The following is a 23,210-nucleotide window of genomic DNA, read 5'->3' as shown; positions in this document are numbered from 1 at the left end:
GAAAAATTAAACGATGTTATACAATATAAATACTGTTCATGTAAACCAAGGGACAGAAGTTAACTATACTCATCATACCAAACTGATTCACTTCTACTTTCAAGTCATAAAGATTTCATACTGCTGTAGCCCTGTATCATTACCAATGGAAAGACCAGAATTTATCCCAGGACTTCTGCATATATCTAAAGTGCTTTGCTAGGAAAATTACCAGCTGCTATATTGATGAAGTTATATTTGACTCTGATTCTGTAATTATATCTCTATAACATTGAAAAAAATATTGCAGCCTATGCATCTTTCTGAACCTCAGAAATGAGACTGTCAGAACCAAAGGATAGCAAACTTAATAACTTTAACAACCCACAGCCAGAACCTACTAATCAAACTTCAATTATGCTAACAAATTGTAATCTGTACATTTCAAGATTTACAGAATGTAATGAAGCATTACACAATCTAATCCATATTGATTTTCAAGCTACAGTATAATGTTAGGACTTCATTATAAATAAAAATGGCAGTCACTCACACATCTCTGGACAGAAATCATGATTTATCCGTCACTTGCAATGTCATGATTAAGGTTTTTGTCACTTCACTGCTCAAAGGAGAGCCCAGCTTATACTTCCATTATATTTCAACTCTAACGCCCAATAGAGCAAACATCTTGAATTAAAGACGAGAATGGTAAAATAATAGCAGTGCTCTGCAAACCAAATAATATGAAGAAATCTGAAAAAGTGGTTAAAACTCACAAAAAAAAAAATAAAACCCATCCACACTAATTGTACAACATCAAAGTTTTAAAAAATATTCACAAACGAGGTGTGATCTAAGGGATATATGTAACTAAACACACTTTTGCAATCCCTGAGAGACTACAGCAACTACATTCATTTTTTCCTAATCTAAAGCGCCTCAGTCTCTGAACATTCTAAAAACACAGATTGTTGTTATTAGTATTGTATGATAGTTTAACTGAGCCACCAAGTCGTATTTCATTCACATTGGGATAACCAAAAGGATTTGTTCTTAAATTACTGGAACACAGAAACAAAAACTAATAATACAGTATGATGACTTACAGCCAATTACAACACAAACAATCTAGGTGATCTTTGTCCAAAACACAATGGCTGGTGTTATATAATCTGCATTTGTAAATATGTCAAGTATTTACAATAGAAAAACTATAAATATTTGCAAAGGATAGTTCCTTGTGTGTACTGAAAAAAAATCAATGACAACCATAACACAAACACTTTCTTAGCACTTCTTTGGATATATATAATGTAGGATTTTTACCTCCATATTTCAGTTATATTTGTTTTAAGTGATAGATGGGCATTTGGTACGCAAGGAATAAGGCACATATAAGCACGCATTGCTAATTTGGACTTTATATGCAAGTACAATTACATTTCCACACTACAGATATCTGCACACTGTACTTTCTAGGAATATTCTACATCAAAGGTGGCAATGCAAAAGCTAATTATTCTGTCATAAATATACAAGTGTATGTAACTACACAATCACAATCATCTATTTGAAAAAATACCAAACTCCCAATAATAGTAATTTTTTCACAAACCAGCAGAGACCCAGGATATAATTAAATGACAATACTTGTACGTGATACACTTAATGAAGTTAAGAGTATAATTACAGATGCTATGAAAATCCACGCACAAAAGAATAAGAATTGAGTTTAAGGTCAAAAGTAAACAGGGTACACAAAAGGTAAATATAATTTACAAGACTGTCCTCCACAATAACAACAAAGGAAACAACTAGTATATCAGGACAAGTGAGAAAATGATTGTACAAGAATATAAAATTTTATTGTCACTTTTAAGCCTGTAAATCAGCAACGGCATTTATTCAAAAAATAATGAAAAAGGAACATCAGGAATACAGTAAATTGGACTGTAAAAAAAAATTGCATGACTAAAAAATTCACCTGTGCATGGAACGTGAAACAAACTTGTGCAACTAAAAATAAACATTAAAAAATACAATAAGCAAAAATAATCACCTTTCATGTCAAGTTTCTTCTTAAACTTATGTACAGTAGTCTTTTATGAAGATTATCTATGGTCACATACAAACCACATTCTTTTTCTGCCAGCAAAGTTAGTGAGGTTCAGTTTCTCATATTGGTGTGTGGGTGTCTTATGTACATTACCAAAATGGGACAACAAATTGTAATGAAACTTAACAGATATGTCAGTTACATAACTTCTCTGAGATTATTAGCTTTTGGAGAAATTACTTCAAAGTTTAGTTTGTTGCCATGAAAAACATTTCACCCATCACAAAAGATAGTGATTTTTAGATTTTCTCTATTGACTAAGTTTCCAAAGTTTGATCTCTCATATATAGCAAAATGGTTGGAACTGGTACACCTACATCTGCTTATACATATTTCAGAGTACAAAAGATGCCTGAAGCTCTATGCACACCAAACTTCATTTGGCCTACATTTATGGGGAGGGGCATCACATGGCTTGAGAGAAGTATCATATATGCTGGCTCTTTGCTACTGTTGGTAGTGAGACTGAGAGCAATAATTTCAATTCAATAATTAACTAGTTACCTAGAGTATAAGTCGCTTACAGTGAATACTTGCAAGAAAGAATCATGCACACTGGAAGAAATAACATGTGACAAAAGTGAGAAAGGGACACAACATCCTAGAGTGAAACTGTGTAGTATAGAAACTAAAGAATTCACTCCATTGATTTTCATGGGAAAATTACAGATCTAAAATAAGAAATACTAAAGTGATAAATAGGACATCTTCCTAGGCTCTCAGCTGGCTGCTAACTGAAAACCTTAAACAATATTGTAATAACTGATACAGATATAAGAAAGGTTGAAGAATGCTACTCATGATTGCCTGTTGCATCCACAACACACTTTGTACCAGTTTTTTCAAAAAGCTATGTTAGCTTCATTCATATACCTTAAGAAAAGGGCCAGAAAAGTGATCATACATTTGGAGCTAAATTTCAGAATGCAGTGTTATAGTACTGCAAAGAAAAAGGAAAGATGAGATATTCAAAGCATTTCTTGATGCCATCACATACTTTACATGGAAAAAGGACATTCAAACATCCATAGAATCCCAGTCAATCAAGTTCTTCAAGTCTTTCTTCTTATTAAACATGGTTTCCTCTTTAATTATTCAAATAGATTATGCTTCTTGAAACAGAAGTGTATATTTATGAATATGAAAGAAACTAAGAGAATGTAAGAATAATGATCAATAAAAAAAATCTTCCTTATGTGTAATGAAAAGACAGCAAAGTTTTTATTTAATACAATGAGTTGCACAGAAGCTAAGGCAAAATTACATAAGTAGCAAGGCATGGGGATAAAACTATGACTAACACCAGCACAAGCAAAAATGGGTCAAAGCTTTCATGAATACAGTCGACCCCTGCTATATCACGGTTCATGCATTCGCAGCTTCAGTTAATCGTGGCTTTTTCTGTGGAACGTATCTCCAAATACATACCGGAAAATTCACTAATTTGCGGATTTTTTCTTAGAGCAATATTCACTAATTACTGTATTTTCACTTTATTTTCATGACAAAATATACATTTATACTATAAAAAATTATTTACAGTACTAATTTTCAAATATTGATATTAAGATTACATAAATCATATGAGTACTCATAGTGATGAATGTTGATTGAAGATGATGATGATGAATTAGCTGTGTAGTCGATGAAGATATGACTGCACAGCAAAGCAGAGGAGTTACATCTCCTCTGGGGGTGCCTCTTCCCCTTCTTCAGGTGCTTCATCCAGCAACTGCACATCTTCAGGGGCTTCAAGAGGCTTTGGAGGGTCGTTCTTCATGGTGATAGGGAGCTGCTGTTGCTGCTTCTTTGTGCTGATGAGGAGGTTACAATAGGGTGCCATGCACATATCAAGGCCATTTATGAACTTCATGGAGTGTTCCATTTAAGGATCCCATACCTCAGTCATCTGCAGCTCCCTGGCTGCCCTCATAATTCGGGACAGATTCCAAAGACAGGCCCTCATCCTCATCCCCGTCTCCTGAACCTGCCATGTCCTCTTCATTGGTGGCAGACTTCATTAGCTCTTCCAAATCCTGGTCCGTTAGGGGGGTCAGAGTGGGCATCAAAGAGGGTGCAGACTTCATCTCCACCAAGGACCTCACAAATAGCATTTTCCCCTCATCCTCTTCCTTCTCATGTACCGGACAGTACTCTCATTCACTCAGTAATGCGCAACACTGCTGTCTAACTTTTCCCTTCTCTCAACATTTCCAGAAGTCCTACCTTCTCTAGGAGCGTCATGACCTTCCTCTGGTGCTTAGGCTCTTTGCCAGGAGCCTTTGAAGGAGCAGTGTTTAGGAGGCATCTTGGGGCACGATTCAAAAGATACAGGGAGTACAGTACAGTCAACGCCAGGTATTCATGGGTGATAGGGACCACAACCACCTATGAATAGCTAAAATCCACAAATACTTGACACCCCCTCTAAAAACACTTATAACTGCCTGATTTAATAGTTCAAGCACCAAATACGTGTACCTTAACCTATCATCCTAAAACACTTTAGTATTTTAATATCATTTCAAAATCACTTTAATATTAATATTTTAATATCATTTCAGTATCACTTTAATATAATTTCAATATCATTTCTGAGAAAGCCAGTTAAGGGAGCTGTAGCCACCAGAAGGGTTCACTATAAGGTCCCTCTTATGGAAGGGTTCACTGTAAGGAGGGGAGAAAACTGGTTTATCACCAGAGCAAAGCTTACAAACTTGTATCTTTCCCTAGGCTAACAATAAGTCTCTCGCTCTCTCTCTCTCTCTCTCTCTCTGAGTTAAGAAATTTGAATATGCATTGGAAAAAATTAATTTTATTGATATTTTGCTATGTTTACATTAATATTAATATCTGAAAATTAGTAAATCACTTTTTTATCATAAAAAATTTATTTGGTCATGAAAATGACATGAAAACACAGTACAGTAATTAGTGAATATTGCCATACAAAAAAATTTGCAAATGGGCAAATTTTCTGCAAATAATTTGTAGATAAATTCCACAGAAAACTCCACAAATGGGCGAAGCTGTGAATCCTGAATTGTGAATAGTTGGGGGTCGACTGTACACTGATCGCACCGATACAGAACACATGAACTGTAGAAGCATAAGCAGTGAACTGGGCAGCTGGCCAAAGGTGCTGGGTCATTTTGGCAATGTATACAGTACTGTACAGGGTACTGCACATTACAACATTGATATTTTGCACATACTGTACATTTTATTGATATTTTGCTGTGTTGTAAGATGATTTTGAAATGATATTAAAGTGCTTTAGGATGATAGTAGAGCATATCTAAAATATGTGGGTAGTTTGGAACCAGCAGGACTACCTCTGAATGAAATGTTAGGTTTGTTTACGTCTGAGGAACCTGTCCCACTGATTGGCTGTGTAAAACCCAAGACTTTCTCTTGTGGAGATGTACGTACGTACTGCGGAGCCCCCATCTCTGCCGCTTCAAAGCATATCCTTCCACTTTTCAAGTGTTTAGCTGTGTATCTGTGTACTTTCTGCATCTTTGTTCACAGTGTTAATCTCTGTTCACAGTGTTAATCTCTATCTTCTTGAATCGTGCCCTAAGATGCCTCCTAAATGCCCTGCTCCTTCTGAGGCTTCTAGCAAAGAGCACAGTTTTAAGCGCTTTTGGGGTTTTCCAACTCATCATGGATTTCAACTTATTGGGGGTGGTTGTGGTGCCTAACCCCTGCAAATACCATGGGATCAACTGTATTCACATTCATCACCATATGTGCATGACAATTTAGTCAGCTTCTTACATGCAGATTAGACAGTAAGAGCAGGTACAGTATTATATGTAAAAACAGCAACATACTGCAGTTAAAGGGGGGATTTTGAATGAATCTAATATCATACCATTACTTGTAGTTTTAAATTATATCTGACATGCAATAACTAAAAATCGGAAGGTTCTATAAGTCCGTGGTTTGAAAACAAATAAATTGCTTCATAAGAAGTTTCCACTTTAGTTATTAAAGCAATATTTTCATTATAAATTTCCACTTTTTTGGTCACTAAAGAAGTATATTAATAAATTCGTATTTTGAGTAGGCTTGTTGTCTTGTATTACTGAAATGAGTTTGTAGGGTACTCTAAATACTACTACAGGTACACAATCCTTTATCCAAAATTCTAAAAACCAAAAACATTTTGTGGAGAGTAGAGCGTCAATTCATAAGTTTGGTAGTTTGGCGTGCTAACGGCTGACCCGAGTCATTTCAGTGTGTGCTGCTACTCAAATGATTTTTTTTACAAAATCACAAGAACTGACCGTAGAAAATCCCAAGATTAACAAAATATTGTATCCCAAGATATAATAAAATAATTGTACATCTCTCAAGCTTTGGAGTTCTAAATACTCTCTCTCTCTCTCTCAAGCTTTAGAGTCCTAAATACTCTCTCTCTCTCTCTCTCTCTCAGGAAAAGATACTGCTAATTTGAATCTCTTTAACCAATGGGTACAGTATTAGCACATATGCAGACACTGTTTGTGTGTGTGTGTGTGTTCATAATGTTTCAAAAATGTGTAGTACAAGTACAGTAAACCACCCATATTCGCAGGGATTGCGTACTGCACCCCCCTGCGAACAGCTAAAATCTGTGAATACTTAAAACCCCTCTAAAAACACTTAAAACTGCCTATTTTGATAGTTTAAAAAAAAAAAAACTAAAAATGCATATACCTGAGTATTTTAATAGTTTTATCACAAAAAGTGCATTTAGTCAAGAAAATTATATGAAAATACAGTAATTAGTGAATATTTCTCAGTGAAAAATACCACGAATGGGCGAATTTTACGCGAATAATGAGTAGATACATTCCACAGAGAAATCTGCGAATATGTGAGTCCGCGAATAGAGACCGCGAATATGGGGGGTTTACTGTAATATATCTTTTGAAGACAAAAAAAAAAAAATTGTTGTTGTCAGTTGCGTGGACTATAAAGGGTGTGATCAGCAGGGAAACAAATGGATTAACATTCTCTCTCTCTCTCTCTCTCTCTGTCTCTCAAGAAAAGATACTGCTAATTTGAGTCTCTTTAACCAATAGGTATTAGCACATATGCACACTGTGTGTGCCTGTGTGTGTTCATAATTTTTTAAAAAATGTGCAGTACAGGTAATACATCTTTAGAAGAAAAATTTTTTTTTTTTTTTTTTCGTCAGTTGCATGGACTATAAAAGGTGTGACCAGCAGGTAAACAGAAATGGATTAACATTCCTTGAGAAATTAAAGAGATGAATTTTGTTTTGAAGGTATGTCAATGCAGCGTTAGTACAGTGAACCCCCAATATTCGTGGGGGATGTGTACACCCCCCCCCCGCAAATAGCTAAAATCCGCGAATACTTAAAAACCCTCTAAAAACACTTAGAACTGCCCATTTTGATAGTTTAAGCACAAGAAAAACCCTGTAAAATTGTTTATACCTGAGTATTTTAGTAGTTTTATCACAAAAAATGCATTTATTCATGAAAATTATATGAAAATACAGTAATTAGTGAATATTTCTCAGTGAAAAATACCGCAAATGGGCGAATTTTCCGCGAATTATGGCTAGATATGTTCCACAGAGAAACCTGCGAATGCGTGAGTCCGCGAATCATGAGAACGCGAATACGGGGGGTTTACTGTAAATATCTTCTGAAGCAAAAAAAAATAAAAAATTTTTTTTCTTTTGTTGCAGAAGAATCTGAACCAACAATTTTGCACTCAAAGTAATGAGAAGGTATTCATTCTATTCTTCATGTAATCAGTAAAATGCATACACTATTAAAAACTATGTATGTACTGTATTCAAAACACATGCGTCATCGTCAGCTTCATGAGGGCAAAACGTTCTTTCTCAGAAAGAATACAGCTGAAATATGATTGGCTGGCTGGTTGCCATGGGGATCTGTTAACCAATAACGGCACTAAGTTTGAACATTGCCTTGATTGTGATTATTTGACTGCTGATGGCAAAAATTGCTCAGTAATTTGCTTGATATAATTATTTCTTCATGAAAACGAGAATTTAACAATAATTTTAACTTTAATATACTATATGAAAAATCCAACACACTGTCATAGTGATCAAATGTGTGACTGCAAACTGATGATGACATAGTGACAATAAAGAACAACCCTCTTCAAGATCGATATGATGAAATGTATTTTATAGTTTTACTTATCGTTAAAATTCACAAGTTGAATTACAGTTATTCTGATTATGTATATTTTTGCATTTTACTGAATGTTTTTGTTGAAAATTATATGTTAGTGAACATATGGTCTTAATTGTCCCACTATTTTATTATTGATGATCTTAGCTATATCACATTCATTTAACAGTATATTAATATATAAATAATAATAAACTATTATGAATAAATAACTATAATGGAAAAAACATAAAAAAAAATTTTTTTTTTGTTGCAGTAGTGATGTTTGATTATGCTCCTGATCCCGCAGTTCTGAAACCCGAAAAATTCCAAAAATCCGAAACACATCTGGCCCCATGGATTTCGGATAAAGGATTGTGTAACCTGTATAATATATTTAGTTGAGCATTCCACATGGCTGACAGGAACATAAGGAGATTGTATGAGTCCATGTACTATCACTTTGTTCTGCTGTGCTGTTTACATGTAAAATGCTGAAGAATGTGTTATATCTACAGGCAATGAAGTGTGGTTGCTCATAAAAGTCTTAGCTCATACCCTGATACCTTCAACAGCTTTACTTCCTTGCTTCCTTTGTAACTTTGAATGCCTTCCATGTTTTAATAAATTATCAATTCTGTTCATTTTAATCCTCTTCTTATGTCCTCACATCCTCTGTTATCTTATTTTTTGCTCTAATAATTTTTATTTTTCATCTTGTCCTTTGGTCCTTTCTTTTATTTAAATTAATTTTAAAAGGGTAAAAATATATCTAAAATAAAATCCTCCAGTGTAAATGGTAAATTTACACTCAAGACATGCTCATCCATTCCCTCATTGGGTCTTTAATAAAAAACTAATTTATAAATACGTGTAAAGCACAATGTTCATACTTTGATGAAGACTATGGTGATTGAATGACACTAAAATGAAAATCTATTGACGGAGGGAATGATTGTTTTCATCTCAAGGATTAAAACTAAGAACTGTACAAAAAGATAGCGGTATACACATTATTTGAAACTAAACAATGTCGTGGACCATTATTTAATGGGTTATGCCCACTACAATATTTCATATATCAATTCATGTACTATACAAAAATCAGAAACCTACTACAACAATGTGTGCTTGTTTCTCTCTCACTGTAAAAGTAAACCCTGCTAAGATCAGCCTCTCAAGCAATTTGTAATTTTTATTATTTGCCTGGCACTTAGTTATAAATCTCTTTGAATTTACTGAATGAAAACCACTGTAATTCAGTCAATTACAATAATTGCTCCTTAAATTGGCTTCTATGATTTCTAATAAACATTTTCACCTTCAATCCTGATTTCTAAACATAAAAAATAAAATAAATTTTAATGACCATGTTTCATCACATCATTTTCTACCTGCGAATTCACCAATAACTTGGACTTAACAGACTCAGGAAGTCTAAACCACACACAATGCTGGAATGTCTCAGGATTAAAAAAAATTTTACAATACTGTACAGAACCAAAACTACTGCTCACACCAATTTATGGTCCATCATTACTTCCTCAAAAATACTTTAATAAATTATCAAAACTGACACACTGCATAATATTCCTTTTCATACCCACATAAAAGGCAAATAATTATAGCACATTCAAACTGTATATAAGAACAATTCATAGCTTCTTTGAAATTAATGTATTAAGTTAAACAAAATAATTAATTATTTTTTATCGTATGTGGTAAAGTGGTATTTGTAAACATTAAAATAATCACTTTTGTTATGTACAACAAATATTACCATACAGCAGTGCATAATGTGTGACTTATTACAAGAACCAAAATTCTATGGTACCAACTGACAACAAAAACTAAATCCCCTATACTTTTAAAATATCCCAGATAATTCTATGGCCTCTACCGCTACATCCTGAGATTGACATATACAAGCTGGTACAATATTTATCAAAAAACACAACCAGCAAAGTTAAGTAGAAATACTGTGATTCACATTGGTATATCTTATTAGAAAAAATTGCTACATGCATGATTACATACAAAGCTATAAAAATATATCAACAAACCATCCGTGAATAAGAATCTTTTAAATTTTTCATATCACTAGCAATTTCAAACCAGATATGACAACCTAGCCACCATAATTAGTTTCGCCCCTAACTGGTGTTTATGGCAGTTACTGAATATCAGTTTATCCAGTTGTAACAACTGACAGTAACATATTCTTAGCCTCGGAATTGTCACTAAAAGATTCTGAGTCTCAGAATTGTTCTGACAATAACAAAGTGATAACATAACACATTCTGAGCCTAAGAACCATTCTTTCATTAATTAACATTACATTCTTCTGAGACTTTGGATCAATCTTAAACTATCACAGCCAAAAAGAAAAGGAAATCTGTCAGTTCCATCTCACCTCTACTGTAGTACAAAGGATCTTAAACACTTCAAAATCCTTCCACAGTTCAAGGGTATGTTTTTTAGACATCAGCTTTATTTATATACTGCCTTCTCAGCTTTCTTCATCACCATCATTAGGATGTATTCCCTGTAAAGCATAAGAATTTCAGGTTATTTCTCAGTCTTGTCTCCAAGAAAGAGAAACAAGGTACAGTATATGTCAGAAATATGAAAGTAAATAAAAAAAAAACTGAAAAACATGGTTCTCATACCTCTGGAACTTCGTGCACAACAAGATTTACAGATGATGGATCAACTACGTCAGTAACAACACCATCACATGAAATAACTCCTTCCATATCCCCATCAATGACCATCTGTACCTGCTGTAATGTAATTCAAACTTATTACTATACAAATATTACACAAAAATTACTACTTACTTGACACAACAACAAAAATCAGGCAAAATTTTGACAAGAGAAAAGTTGCAATTTGTCACAGAAATATCCCAAACTATATCTTATTTACTTTTTCAAAGCTGAGATACTGAAGTGATCAACCTAATGCCTTAATCAGTGCCAAGCCTTTTGGGAACAGGATACAGCACTGAGAGGCAAAGAGGGGGGGCATGATCAAGAGAGGCAATATACCTGCCTCTTGAAAACTGGATGATTTTCAGTAAGAAAGAGAATTGGAATTTCAGACTGGGAAGCAGAAGCAAAGAGTCATTAGATCAATCACAAGATTTCTGGGTTCTGCAGAGCAATGTATGAAGTAGTTCTCAGGAAAATGTTACAAGCCTGCCCAAAAGCTCTGCTTAAAAGCAACCAGATGGCCAAAGAACAGGAGTAGTCAAACCATAGAGAAAGCTTTACAGTTGACCCCTCGTATTCGCGGGGGTTAGGGATCACAACCACCCAAAAATTGCTGAAATCCATGAATACTTGAGACCCCCTCTAAAAATGCATTCATCTGCCTATTTTAATAATTCAAACACCAAATATACCTTAAACTATCATCCTAAAACACTTTAATATCATTTCAAAGTCATCTTACAATATTACCCTTAAAAATATATGGCTTACAGCTATGCATGAACACTCCAACTGTTACCCTTACCAAGGCGAAAACTAATCAAGTTACCCCTATATTCAGGCATGCACATTTTCTTTCATACAATATTCAAGCCTTACCGTTTTCTTTTAACGTATACAGTAAGTCTCCGGGTTATAGCAGCTCCGACTTATGGCGTTCTGAACTTATGGCACTTTTTTTCAAATACAGTCATACTCCGAACTTATGCGAGGGTAGGTTCCAGAAACCCTCGCGCAGGGTGAATTTTTGCGAAAGTTTGGCATGGTCTCTAAAAATGCTAATAAATGCTTATTTCTAAAGTTTAAACACTAAATATGACCCTAATCATGCTCCCAAATTATTAAGTTAACTTTTAAATAAAATTAAAGTTACTGTAATTTTATCTCTCTCTCTCCCCTTCCAACCATTCTATTTTTAGAATCGTCTCAACCTCTTTTTAACACTTCTTTATTCTGCGTCTCTTTCTCTTTGTTCTGAAATGCTTTTTTGTGAACAAACTGTTTCATATTTTGACTAATACAACTCTTAGTTATTATGTCTCTATGTTTAAGAACATATTTGCAACACTAGCGCATTTACAATGCGTAGACGATACAGATCAAATTAGATGAATTTAAACTATCTACTGTACAAGTAAAGACATACAGAGAATTCATAAGTTGTAAAAATGTGTGAGCGCTAACTATGAATGAGAGAAAGAGATAAGGCTTGTCCTTACTTAAGAGAGTGAAATTATTTATCAATTATTACGGAGACTGAGAGAATAACACACGAGAGAGAGAGAGAGAGATATTGTCCTTACTTGAAATATCAAGTTATATTATTTATGAATTATTACGGGGAGAGAGAAAGTTATTCTTACGTTAGATATCAAAAGATGGAAATTCAGTATTAAACTAACTATTAACCCTTAAACGCCTACTGGACGTATCATACGTCGACTAAAATTGTCTGTTGGGTGCCAAGTGTATGTACCGTACGTCGACTACAAAAAATTTCAACCTTCAGTCAACTTTGACTCAACCGAAATGGTCGAAAAACGCAATTGTAAACTAAAACTCTTACATTCTAGTAATATTCAATCATGTACCTTCATTTTGCAACAAATTGGAAGTCTCTAGCACAATATTTCGATTTATGGTGAATTTTGAAAAACTTTTTCCTTCTTCGCGCTGTAATCACTGAAAATTTCAGAAATTCTTTCATCATTTTGTCGTAATTTTTGCACTGCTTTATATTAGCCGTTACATAAAGTTTTATATATGAAAATGTGCACAATTTCATGTAAAATACAGCAAAATACAACCCATGGTTGTAGCTTTTATCAGTTTGAAATATTTTCATATAAACTACGATAACTGCTAAAATTTCAACCTTCGGTCAAATTTGACTCTCGACTAAATGGTAAAAACGCAATTGTACGCTAAAACTCTTACATTCTAGTAATATTCAATCATTTACCTTCATTTTGCAACAAATTGGAAGTCTCTAGCACAATATTTCGATTTATGGTGAATTTTTAAAAAACTTTTTCCTTACGCCGGCGCCAGAAATTCTTTAAATCACGTTGTCGTATGTTTGCACCGCTTATATTAGTCGTTGCATAAAGTTTTATATATGGAAAATGTGCGCAATTCATGTACAATACAACAGAAAATAACTCATGGTTGTAGCTTTTATCAGTTTTGAAATATTTTCATATAAATCGGTAACTGCCAAAATTTCAACCAGTCAACTTTAACTCGACCGAAATGGTAAAAAACGCAATTATAAGCTAAAACTCTTACATTCTAGTAATATTCAATCATGTACCTTCATTTTGCAACAAACTGGAAGTCTCAGCACAATATTTCGATTTATGGTGAATTTCTGAACAAAAACTTTTTCCTTACGTTCGCGCACGTAACTCGCCAACATCTCAGAAATTCTTTCGCCACGTTGTAAAAATGTTTGCATCGCTTTACATTGGTCGTTACATAAACTTTTTATATATGAAAATGTGCGCAATTTCATGTAGAATACAACAAAAATAGCTCATGGTTGTAGCTTTATCAGTTTTGAAATATTTTCACATAAATCACGAGATAACTGCTAAAATTTCAACCTTCGGGTCAACTTTTTAACTCGACAAAATGGTTGAAAACGCAATTGTAAGCTAAAACTCTTACATTCTAGTAATATTCAATCATTTACCTTCCTTTTGCAATAAATTGGAAGTCTCTAGCACAATATTTCGATTTATGGTGAATTTTTGAAAAAAAAAAACATTTTCCTTACGTCCACGGGGTAACTCGGCCGAACATCTCAGAAATTCTTTCGTCACGTTGTTGTAATATTTGCACCATTTTATATTAGTCGTTACATAAAGTTTTATATATGAAAATGTGCGCAATTTCATGTACAATACAACAAAAATAAATCATGGTTGTAGCTTTATCGGTTTTGAAATATTTTCATATAAATCACGATAAATAGAAAAATTCGACTTTCGGTCAACTTTAACTCGACCGAATGGTCAAAACTGCAATTGTAAGCTAAAAACTTCCAGTCTAGTAATATTCAATCAATTAGCTTCATTTTTTCAACAAACGGGAAGTTCTAGCACAATATTTCAATTTATGGTGAATTTTTGAAAAAACATTTTTTACGTCCGCGTTACATTAATTCATGCACCATTTTGTGATAATATTTTCTCTGTGTTGCTTTGATCGTTTTACAATCTGTTATATACCAAAATCATCGCAATTTAGTGTACAATACAACTAAAAGAAAGTAACTCATTAGCTTTAACCGTTTTGCTTACAGCGATTTGTATACAATTATATGAGTTTTTTAGCTGTCATATTACAATATTTACACATGATAATGATATTTTTTTATTTCTGATGGTTGCATACTAAACTCAGGCAATGAGAAAAAAGGAGCCAAAATGAACTCGTAATCTTAAAACTAAGCGTGCTGTGATTTTTGAAAAAAAATTTTTCCGCTGGCGCTAGCTCCCGAATGCCGCCGGCATACGGGAGACGTTTTTGTAAATAGAGGCTCGGCATTTAAGGGTTAAATGAAATTAAAGTTACTGTATTTTCATTTAAAAGTTAGCTTAATACATTACCCTTAAAAAAAGAAATAAATGGTGTGACTCTCTCCCCCATTCTGGTGATCCATTTTTAGAAGTCTTCTCAACCTTGTTTTTAAAAACTACTCAAAGCCATCAGACAGCAAATTCTTTATTTCATTAAGCAAGCAAATCCGAATCAGTACCTAAGGTCCATGATGTTCTGTGCGGTGGCCACTTCCACTAACTTTTTTCATTATATGAATTTTTGATGAACTTTCTAAGAAATATAACGGGTTGGAAATCACCAAAAGTATTTAAACGCCACTATCTTAAGTCTTTTAGACCCTTAAATTTTCCACAGTTGCAGTGGGTGGTGTGGTCCCCTGTCCAACTCAAGTTTAGTTTATATGAATTTAATCCTGACCCCCTGTCTCACCTGCTTGCCCTGCGTTTTCCATTGGGTCAGTTCTGCCCTTAGCCTAGCCCATTTATTTCCACAATGCCTCATTGTCATTTATTTTGTTAGCCTTAATTAAGTATACTTGTTGGATTAATACCTAGTATTCAAAAATTTTTATCTGAGTACCTCAAAATTTATTGTGTATTTATGAAATTTTTTACCTGTGTGCCTCTGAATCCTATTTTTGTGCTAATGTTTGAATTGTCTGTATTAAAACACAGTGAAGTTTTCTTTAAATGTTTTATTTTAGCTCCGTTTGTGTACTCTCTGAGGCGGGCCACCAAGCTCTCGTATAGTTAATTCTCTGTTACTATTTCATTGGCTGACACAGGTCGACCCAGAAAAGGGATTTTGACAAAGGAAAAATCTATTTCTGGGGAAGACCTGTGTCACCCAGTGACCCACCCTCATTTTTTCCCGGTGAAATACCAGTTTGGTAGGGGCTAAATTTGGAATGACGTGTCAATCTCGTGATGACGCCTACTTGGCAGTCAGGTGAGTATTCAGTTACAGGTTTGTAACGGCTCATCCAATTGGGTCTTTGAGAATTGAGAAGTCTGTTGACGAAGGCCTGTGGAGCGTAATAGCTCACCCCGGTATACACCGACATCTGTATGAGATGTTTCAACTGGAGAGTAAACTCCAGCATCCTACATAGCTTTTTTTTCTCTGGTATATATAGCAGTCTTAAACCTAGAAATGTGCTAATTGGAACCAATTTCACTGGCTGACACAGGTCTTCCCCAAGAAATAGATTTTTCCTTTGTCAAAATCCCCTTATTCTGTCACTTTCTCTTTGTTCTGAAATGCTCTATGTTTTAGAGCGGCACATTTACAGTTTGTAAACGATACAGGTAAAATTAGATCAATTCAAAATTATCTACTGTACAGTTAAAGACATACAGAGAAACAGTGCTGTAATACGTAGGTTGGCTAACTTCGAAGGAGAGAGAGAAAGAGAGAGATAACAGTTGTCCTTGCTTAAGAGAGTGAAATTTTTTATGAATTATTACGGATACACAGTGAGAGAGAGAGAGAATTACAAGAAAAATTTGACCACTGATTAGCAACACTCCCTGTCTTGTCATGTTAAATGACATGTCTGACAGCTTTTGCCTTCACCTCCTTCTTACAAAAGATGAGGAAAGAATTTGTTTGTTCAAAATAATATGAATTTTGTAATTACAGTTTTATTATTATCATTATTATTTTTTTATTTTATTAATCTTATTATTTGAAAATTAGTACTTATTATTAGGTAAAAAGTTTATTTATCATACAAATAAACATACCTGTATACATGTACCATAAAAATTCATCTCACTAAAAGAGAGAGAGAAAGAGAAATTATTACTTTTAATAATATTTAATGTTATTTAATTTACACATAAAAGCTTGAAAATTTATAAATTAACATAAAAAAATTATAAACAAACACTTTTGCTGGGTTTCTCAGTGTTCGCAAATGTTCTCGTGTCTGTGAAAAACTCGTGTATGACCATTAGTTAGGTTCCAATGAAAAATTCGTGTGTCTGTGAATTTGTGCAACTCGAATCGCGCAAGTTCGAGGTATTACTGTATATTCATCAAAAAATCAGTTCCAGGTTACAACTGATGTTCCAAAGTTGTGGTGCCTTAAGCGCCATAATTAGGATTCTGAACAGCACAGCTGTAGGTGCAATAGCGAGGAGAGAAACCCGGTTTAGGGAGCTGTAGCCATCGGGAGGGTTCACTATAAGGAGGGGAGAAAACTGGTTTATTACCAGGGCAAAGCTTAAAAACCTGTTTCTTTCCCCAGGCTTATATAAGTCTCTCTCACTCTCATTTTTATAAAGTTTTATTACAATGTTCCGAGTTACAGCATTTTCTGACTTATAGGGGTAACATTGGTACATTCTCAAGTACAGTGAATAGTTAAGTACTGTACCTAAATATTTAAATAAGCATGTTATGTTCCACAGAAAAATCTGCGAATAGGTGAATCCATGAATACTGAACCGCAAATACAGGCAGTCCTCGATTAACAGCGGGGGTTCTGTCCTTGGCTAAGCTCTGCTAACAGAAAATCGGAGATAATGGGGCTGAAAACCCCACTTAATGGCACCATTAACCAGATATCAGTGCCATTAACTGGAGATCAGCACCGAAATCCCCACCTAACAGCGCTGTTAACCAGAGATTGGTGCCGAAATCCCCACTTAACGGTGCCATTAACCGGAGATTGGCCCCAAAAATCCGGTTAACGACGCCACTAGCCAAACAGCGTTAACCGATGCCGCCAGTAAGCTGGGACTGCCTGTAGGCTGGGGTTGACTATTATAGGTAACACAAAGCATGCTTCAATAACCCAACCCTGTTCATGGGTACCAAAGAACCTGTTCCCTCAATGGAAAATCATGAAAAGCTTATGTCAGCTTACCCAGAGTTCTCAAAAAACAGGTTTTGACGTAGGAAAACTTATTTTTGGTAGTCACTGTTGAGTCCTCAAGGAATTACCCTTCCATGGTCTACCAGAGCTCCATGGTGACCAAACTAATGTCAAAGAATTCTCTTATAGCTGGTCTCATGGCCAGGTAATGTGTCGTAGTGATAAACACTGTAACACTTGATGGAGTGTCTAATGGACTCAAAGATAGGGGGGCATTTTCCCAAATCTTTACAGCAAGGCTGTGTGTGCAGATTCTTCCATCGTCAGAACCTGCTTAGAAGAAGAAGTGATTAATGCGCATGAGCAGTCCGCCGTAGCATAGTGTCGACAACCGACCCACACGGAGACCAAGAACCATCACTTTCTGTTGGTCGGTGCAGGATGATCCCTTCTCCAAATCCCATGCCTTTTCATCAAGAAAGTGGGAGGGTTTTACAAGGTTCACTTTGTCCACTTTGTAATAGGTGTCACACATACCATAGGTATTAAAAATTCCCTCAACCCAACAAAATTATTACATTCATTATTACATTATTCAACAGCTAATCAGACCATTAAAATCATATACAGTGTTACGTCCCACTTCTTTGACAGAAATATATAAAAGCCCACTTGACCACTATAATTCTAGTAGTTCTTACCTGCTGATCAACAACCATGGCTTGACCATCAGCATTAATAATAATTTGCTGATTGCCAGTTCCAATATGATATCCTGCACTCTGTAGTGCATCCATTAAAGCAGTAATATTGGCTTGCTCCATGGTGACTGTACTAGCCTCATCCACCATCTGAAAGAAAGTTCCAGCTAAGTAGGTAAGCAAAACAAAGCATAATCTTATATCTAATCACTGAAAAGGACTGTATATAGGTAAGATGATTCTCCGAAACCTTCATGTGCAGAATTTCCTTAACAAATAAGTTTGTGCTTACATAAATTTAAAATTTTATATTATTTCTCTCACAGACACATGCCTATTACTTATATTTATGCATTAATGCCTGGTCATGGCACAGCAACGGAGTGCCAAACACCTGTTGAAACTTGTGAAGTGGTAGCAAATGATAGGTGATTCCTTTAACACTAGAGAAAGTAGACCTAATATTACCTGCTTATAAAGGTTTCTTATCTTGACTGTAAATAAGAAGTGATTATCAATCAAGAGGCATAGATGGACAGTACAGTACGCTTAATATGAGGTAAAGGTTTTTATTTGGAAAAAATAAAAATTATTTGATGGTTTGCAAATGTTCAATGAAACTAGATTTTACTTTTACAAATGTCAAAAGCTACTTAGCAGAGTGGCAACTGAAACGTGATGCATATCTATGTCAACTCCATTGAGTTAGACATACAAAGATGGGTGTTAATAGTTCATCACTTAACAACGAACCTTAAATGGCACCTCTAGCAACTAAGATTAACATCTTAAGCAATAGGTATACAGTACTGCTTTTTAAAAAAAAGTACAGCTGGAAACAGTGCTCGATACTACATGTTGGGTTTATCCAGAATTTTGCTGCCATAAGATTCTGGGTGATCTACTGAAAGCCTGGAAAGCCAATTTTGTAGGATCTCCCCTTGCAATAAACGAAGTGCCTATGATGTTGACCAAAGTAGGAATTCCAAAAGGTGCTGTTATATTATCTTTACGGAACCTAAAGTTTTCACTTGCATGCTGCAGCTAAGAAAAAAAGCTGCCAACAAACATTTCTTAAGGCTTACTACAGCTAACACTGTGCAGATAACATGTTTGAATCATACTAATGACAATAAGGGATTGTCAGTTACAGTATGCCTTGTGTGGCACACGTTATGGCAATAAAGGATCTATTCACTGTCTCTTTTAGCACTTTACAATACAGTACTGCTTTCTATCTTATACTTTTCATTTGATTCCTTTTGATCTCTCTACACAAAGGTCAAGCTTGTGTATATGGGACTTTTTTATTTTCAATGCAACCATGTCACAATGGGGAAGCAATATATTCATATCTTACATGACCTACATTTGCACTGATGGTGATGGGAAACTCATAAAAAATCTATAGATATTAATCATATATATCAAAAAACATGTCAGCTAAAGCATTAAAGTTTAAAGGTTGCTAAAGAGTAGCACTGACGCACACTGTCCTAGAGACCAAATATATTAACACAATACCAGTGCCCATGGCCCCTCTCCTCCCAGGCTTAGACCAGGGATATCTGGAAGTATCTATTGACAACTCAGCAGGTACACTACAATCTCCCTCAAAACCCTCCATCTCTAGCTCACAGGGGCATTGTGGTTGTTTTTACCAGTCACTCTATAATGCCTTGAGCAGGGCTTGAACTCTGGACTTCCATACTGTGAGGTCTGGGCAAAAACAACTGAGCTACCACCTTTACCTTAACCTTAACCTTAACCTTACCTTTATTTGCTCAATATGACCATGTTCATTCATGATGTGTGTTGCTTGACCATGATCTGGTGGGACAACCTCATATTCACCCATGTTCATTTGCCTCAAATACTGAATACCATCAATATCTGAAATGACAGAGAAGCCTAGATAATCACAGTGAAAACATTTTGTCCAGTTCTAAAATAATGCTAAATACATTTTCACAGCAACAAAAATAAAACTACTTTTCAAATGCAGTCACAGCGCTTTCATATCCTGAGTATCAAAATTCTGATTTACACCCCATACCTTTAGATATATGAGCTTGAGATACCAAGTTAACAGCTGTTGCAAGGAGATCAACTGAATTGATACCTTCACTGCCATCACTGGTACCAGCGGCAATGGCAGCATCTTGGTCAATTGCATAACTCATGGATTCACTTCCTCCTACAGCACCTATTATGATGCTGTCATCTCCAGTGGCCATTGGGGAGCCTACAGAATGGTCATCATCTTCACCTTCCATGACTGGTTCAGTTATTGACCTGAGCAATGAAAATAAAAAAATCCATTATTTCTAAGAAAATACATTTTGCATATTTCACATGCATAACCTGAAGTGCATAAATATGAACAAATAAAAAACTAGTGGGTTGAAATATAATATAAAATTTAAGTTCCTAGTTTCAAATCAAAACAGTGTTATTTGATACACAATTCAAATAATAAGAAACCAAAGCAAAAGCAATATAAACTTACGGTCTGATGACATCCGGATTCATAACAAGTCTTGCACCAACTCGCAAACTATGTTCTGAGTCATTAACAACTGAAGCAGGAGTTGAAACCTGTAACAAATATAAATACAAAAAATTATCATAAAACACTAAAAGTCTACCCAAAGCCAAATCAGTAAAACATATATTCATAACTTGCAACTTAACAGCATAATTTAACTCATGACTCAAAAGTTAATCAATACATTCATCTCTCTGAGTATTTGTCGACTGTTACCTGAAGCTTTCAATTAACTGTATGACAAGCCTTACATTAAACGTGCTAAAGGTTTCTAACACAATTACAAACTGCACCTTATCAGTTACAGCAGAATCTATAGATAGACCCATGGAATCCAGTGAATCTTCTTCCTCTGCTGGTGCTTCAACATCCATATGCACCTGACCATCTGGGGCAATGCGCTGAATCACAGTTGCTACTACAGGCACCTGAAAGGTAATCATCAGATTAAGAGTTCAAGCACCCATATATATATCATAACCTAATTACAGGTATTGATCACAAAATACACACATATCACTAAAAAAAAAAATTGCTTCATACCATGCTTCATCTGAACAGAATAACCAAAGAAACCCTCTGGGTTAATAAGAGTATTCTTTTCATTTCTGACTCCTTGTCATTTTAGCATCTATCTATTTTAAGCATCTGTAATACTTCCCTCTCAGTTAAGTCAGTTTTCAATTTTTCATGTAAAGCTGGCTTTCTTCATGAGATGTGTAATACAAGTACTGTACAGTTTTTTATAGCTTTATGGTTTTATCAGAAAATTGTCCCCAACACTACTATACTGACAGTTTTAAGCAGACATGTAAATACTGAAAGAACCATAATAAAAGGTTGTACAAGTTTGAGTGAAAAATATACATGTAAATGAATTGGGAATTTTGGCAATAACTTGATCTGAAGGGGAGCAAATGTACTTAAAACTATAAAAATACATGAGCCTCCCACATACCTTCTTATGATTCTATGTAATTTTTAAACCATCTAAAAATCTGACAAAGAATAATTCAAGTTGGAATGTCAGGGACAGCACGCACAAAGATCGCAAATCCAGGTAATACAAGCCACGAAATTAGAAAACAGAATACTAACACATTCAAACCAGAAGCATGAAAGGCACAAGAGGCATAACACACCAATAATCAAGTGATTACCTCTTAAAAACCAATATGAAACAAAATAATATGAAATATATGACCCTGATTAAATTACAAAGACCTACTTGCAATCAAATCTACAGAATTCCACACATTTACATAGTGATACTTTAAAATAAAAATGTTACTACAATTTTGTAGTATTGGGACAGGTTTAGTTCTAAAAACATAGCTTTTTTCTTGCAAGAAATTTAATTACAGTACTCACATACCCGAATCCCTTCTAGTTCAGAAATACCAAGTGCCATAATACTGGTGTAACACAATTGCAACAGTACCTGTAACATACTTCAACCACAGAAATATAAGTACATCTTACCTTGATTTGAACAGCTTTGGTACCACTCTGTTGACTAGAAACAGTAAATTTTCCTGCAGCTCTCAACTCACTTGCAGTTGCTGGTACCAGCATCTGTAGTATAATGAGAAAAAAAAAAGTTATATTTTTCACTGAATTAACAACTGCAATAAGAGGAAAATTATTAAAAAATTATAAAAACAAAGACAATGATAAATCTACCATCTTATGTGGCACTGAAGATGATCTGAACTCAAAGATGCATCCTAATTCTGACTATCAAAATTGTGAAAAAATAAATAAAAAGGCTGTCTCTTAGAGGGGCAGTGCCATCAGTGCACTGTAGGCATTACTTACGGTTCTTTGCAGCATCCCCTCAGCCCCTAGCCGTGACCCCTTTCATTCCTTTTACTGGTACGGCCATTCATATTCTCTTTCTTCCATCTTACTTTCCACCTTCTCCTAACCTCATAGGTCCCAGGGCTTGGCCTTTGGCCTAAATTCTATATTCTATTCTAAAAAGGTTGTACCACTTTCTCAGTTTGTAGTACAGTATTTGCTTTGGCTGGTATGATGAGTGCCTTCACCTATCTCAATGCACTGAGATATCATGACTTCAGTTGATACAGCAGGTTGATTACTGTAGTTTTTCTGTTGATTTTTTGTTCATTGATTTTGATATTAAACTCTTTTGCAGTTGACATAGCAGTCTGAAAAATTTGACCAGATTGCCAAGCCAAGTACAATGCATACAAAATATAAATGGCCCAGCTGTGTTTTGTAAGAAATTTTCTTGGCCACCAGTGTGTGAGTGTATGCAAATGGATGGGGATACAGCTGGTGCAGTATTTTAGGAT

General features: G+C 34.9%; 2 protein-coding genes across 7 annotated transcripts in view; one reads left to right on the top strand and one right to left on the bottom strand.

Annotated features, from left to right (window-relative positions):
* LOC136844412 (GRIP and coiled-coil domain-containing protein 2-like) overlaps positions 1–23,210 on the top strand; it is a 415,740-nt gene that overhangs the window by 198,454 nt on the left and 194,076 nt on the right. The window lies entirely within an intron of this gene.
* LOC136844415 (uncharacterized) overlaps positions 8,965–23,210 on the bottom strand; it is a 38,559-nt gene continuing 24,313 nt past the window's right edge. Inside the window, exons 11-18 of the mRNA XM_067113588.1 lie at positions 22,375–22,467; positions 21,186–21,320; positions 20,854–20,942; positions 20,401–20,639; positions 20,119–20,237; positions 18,345–18,494; positions 10,932–11,045; positions 8,965–10,807 (exon numbers count right to left, since the gene is read on the bottom strand). Coding sequence (XP_066969689.1) covers positions 10,772–10,807; positions 10,932–11,045; positions 18,345–18,494; positions 20,119–20,237; positions 20,401–20,639; positions 20,854–20,942; positions 21,186–21,320; positions 22,375–22,467 — 975 coding nt within the window. The 3' untranslated portion in view covers positions 8,965–10,771. The remainder of the gene's footprint in view (positions 10,808–10,931; positions 11,046–18,344; positions 18,495–20,118; positions 20,238–20,400; positions 20,640–20,853; positions 20,943–21,185; positions 21,321–22,374; positions 22,468–23,210) is intronic.

Source organism: Macrobrachium rosenbergii, chromosome 12 (genome assembly GCF_040412425.1).
Source record: "Macrobrachium rosenbergii isolate ZJJX-2024 chromosome 12, ASM4041242v1, whole genome shotgun sequence".
In the NCBI taxonomy this organism is placed as follows: Eukaryota; Metazoa; Arthropoda; class Malacostraca; order Decapoda; family Palaemonidae; genus Macrobrachium; species Macrobrachium rosenbergii.
The sequence above is the reverse complement of the archived record's forward strand: the minus strand, read 5'-3'. Positions and strand labels throughout refer to the sequence as shown.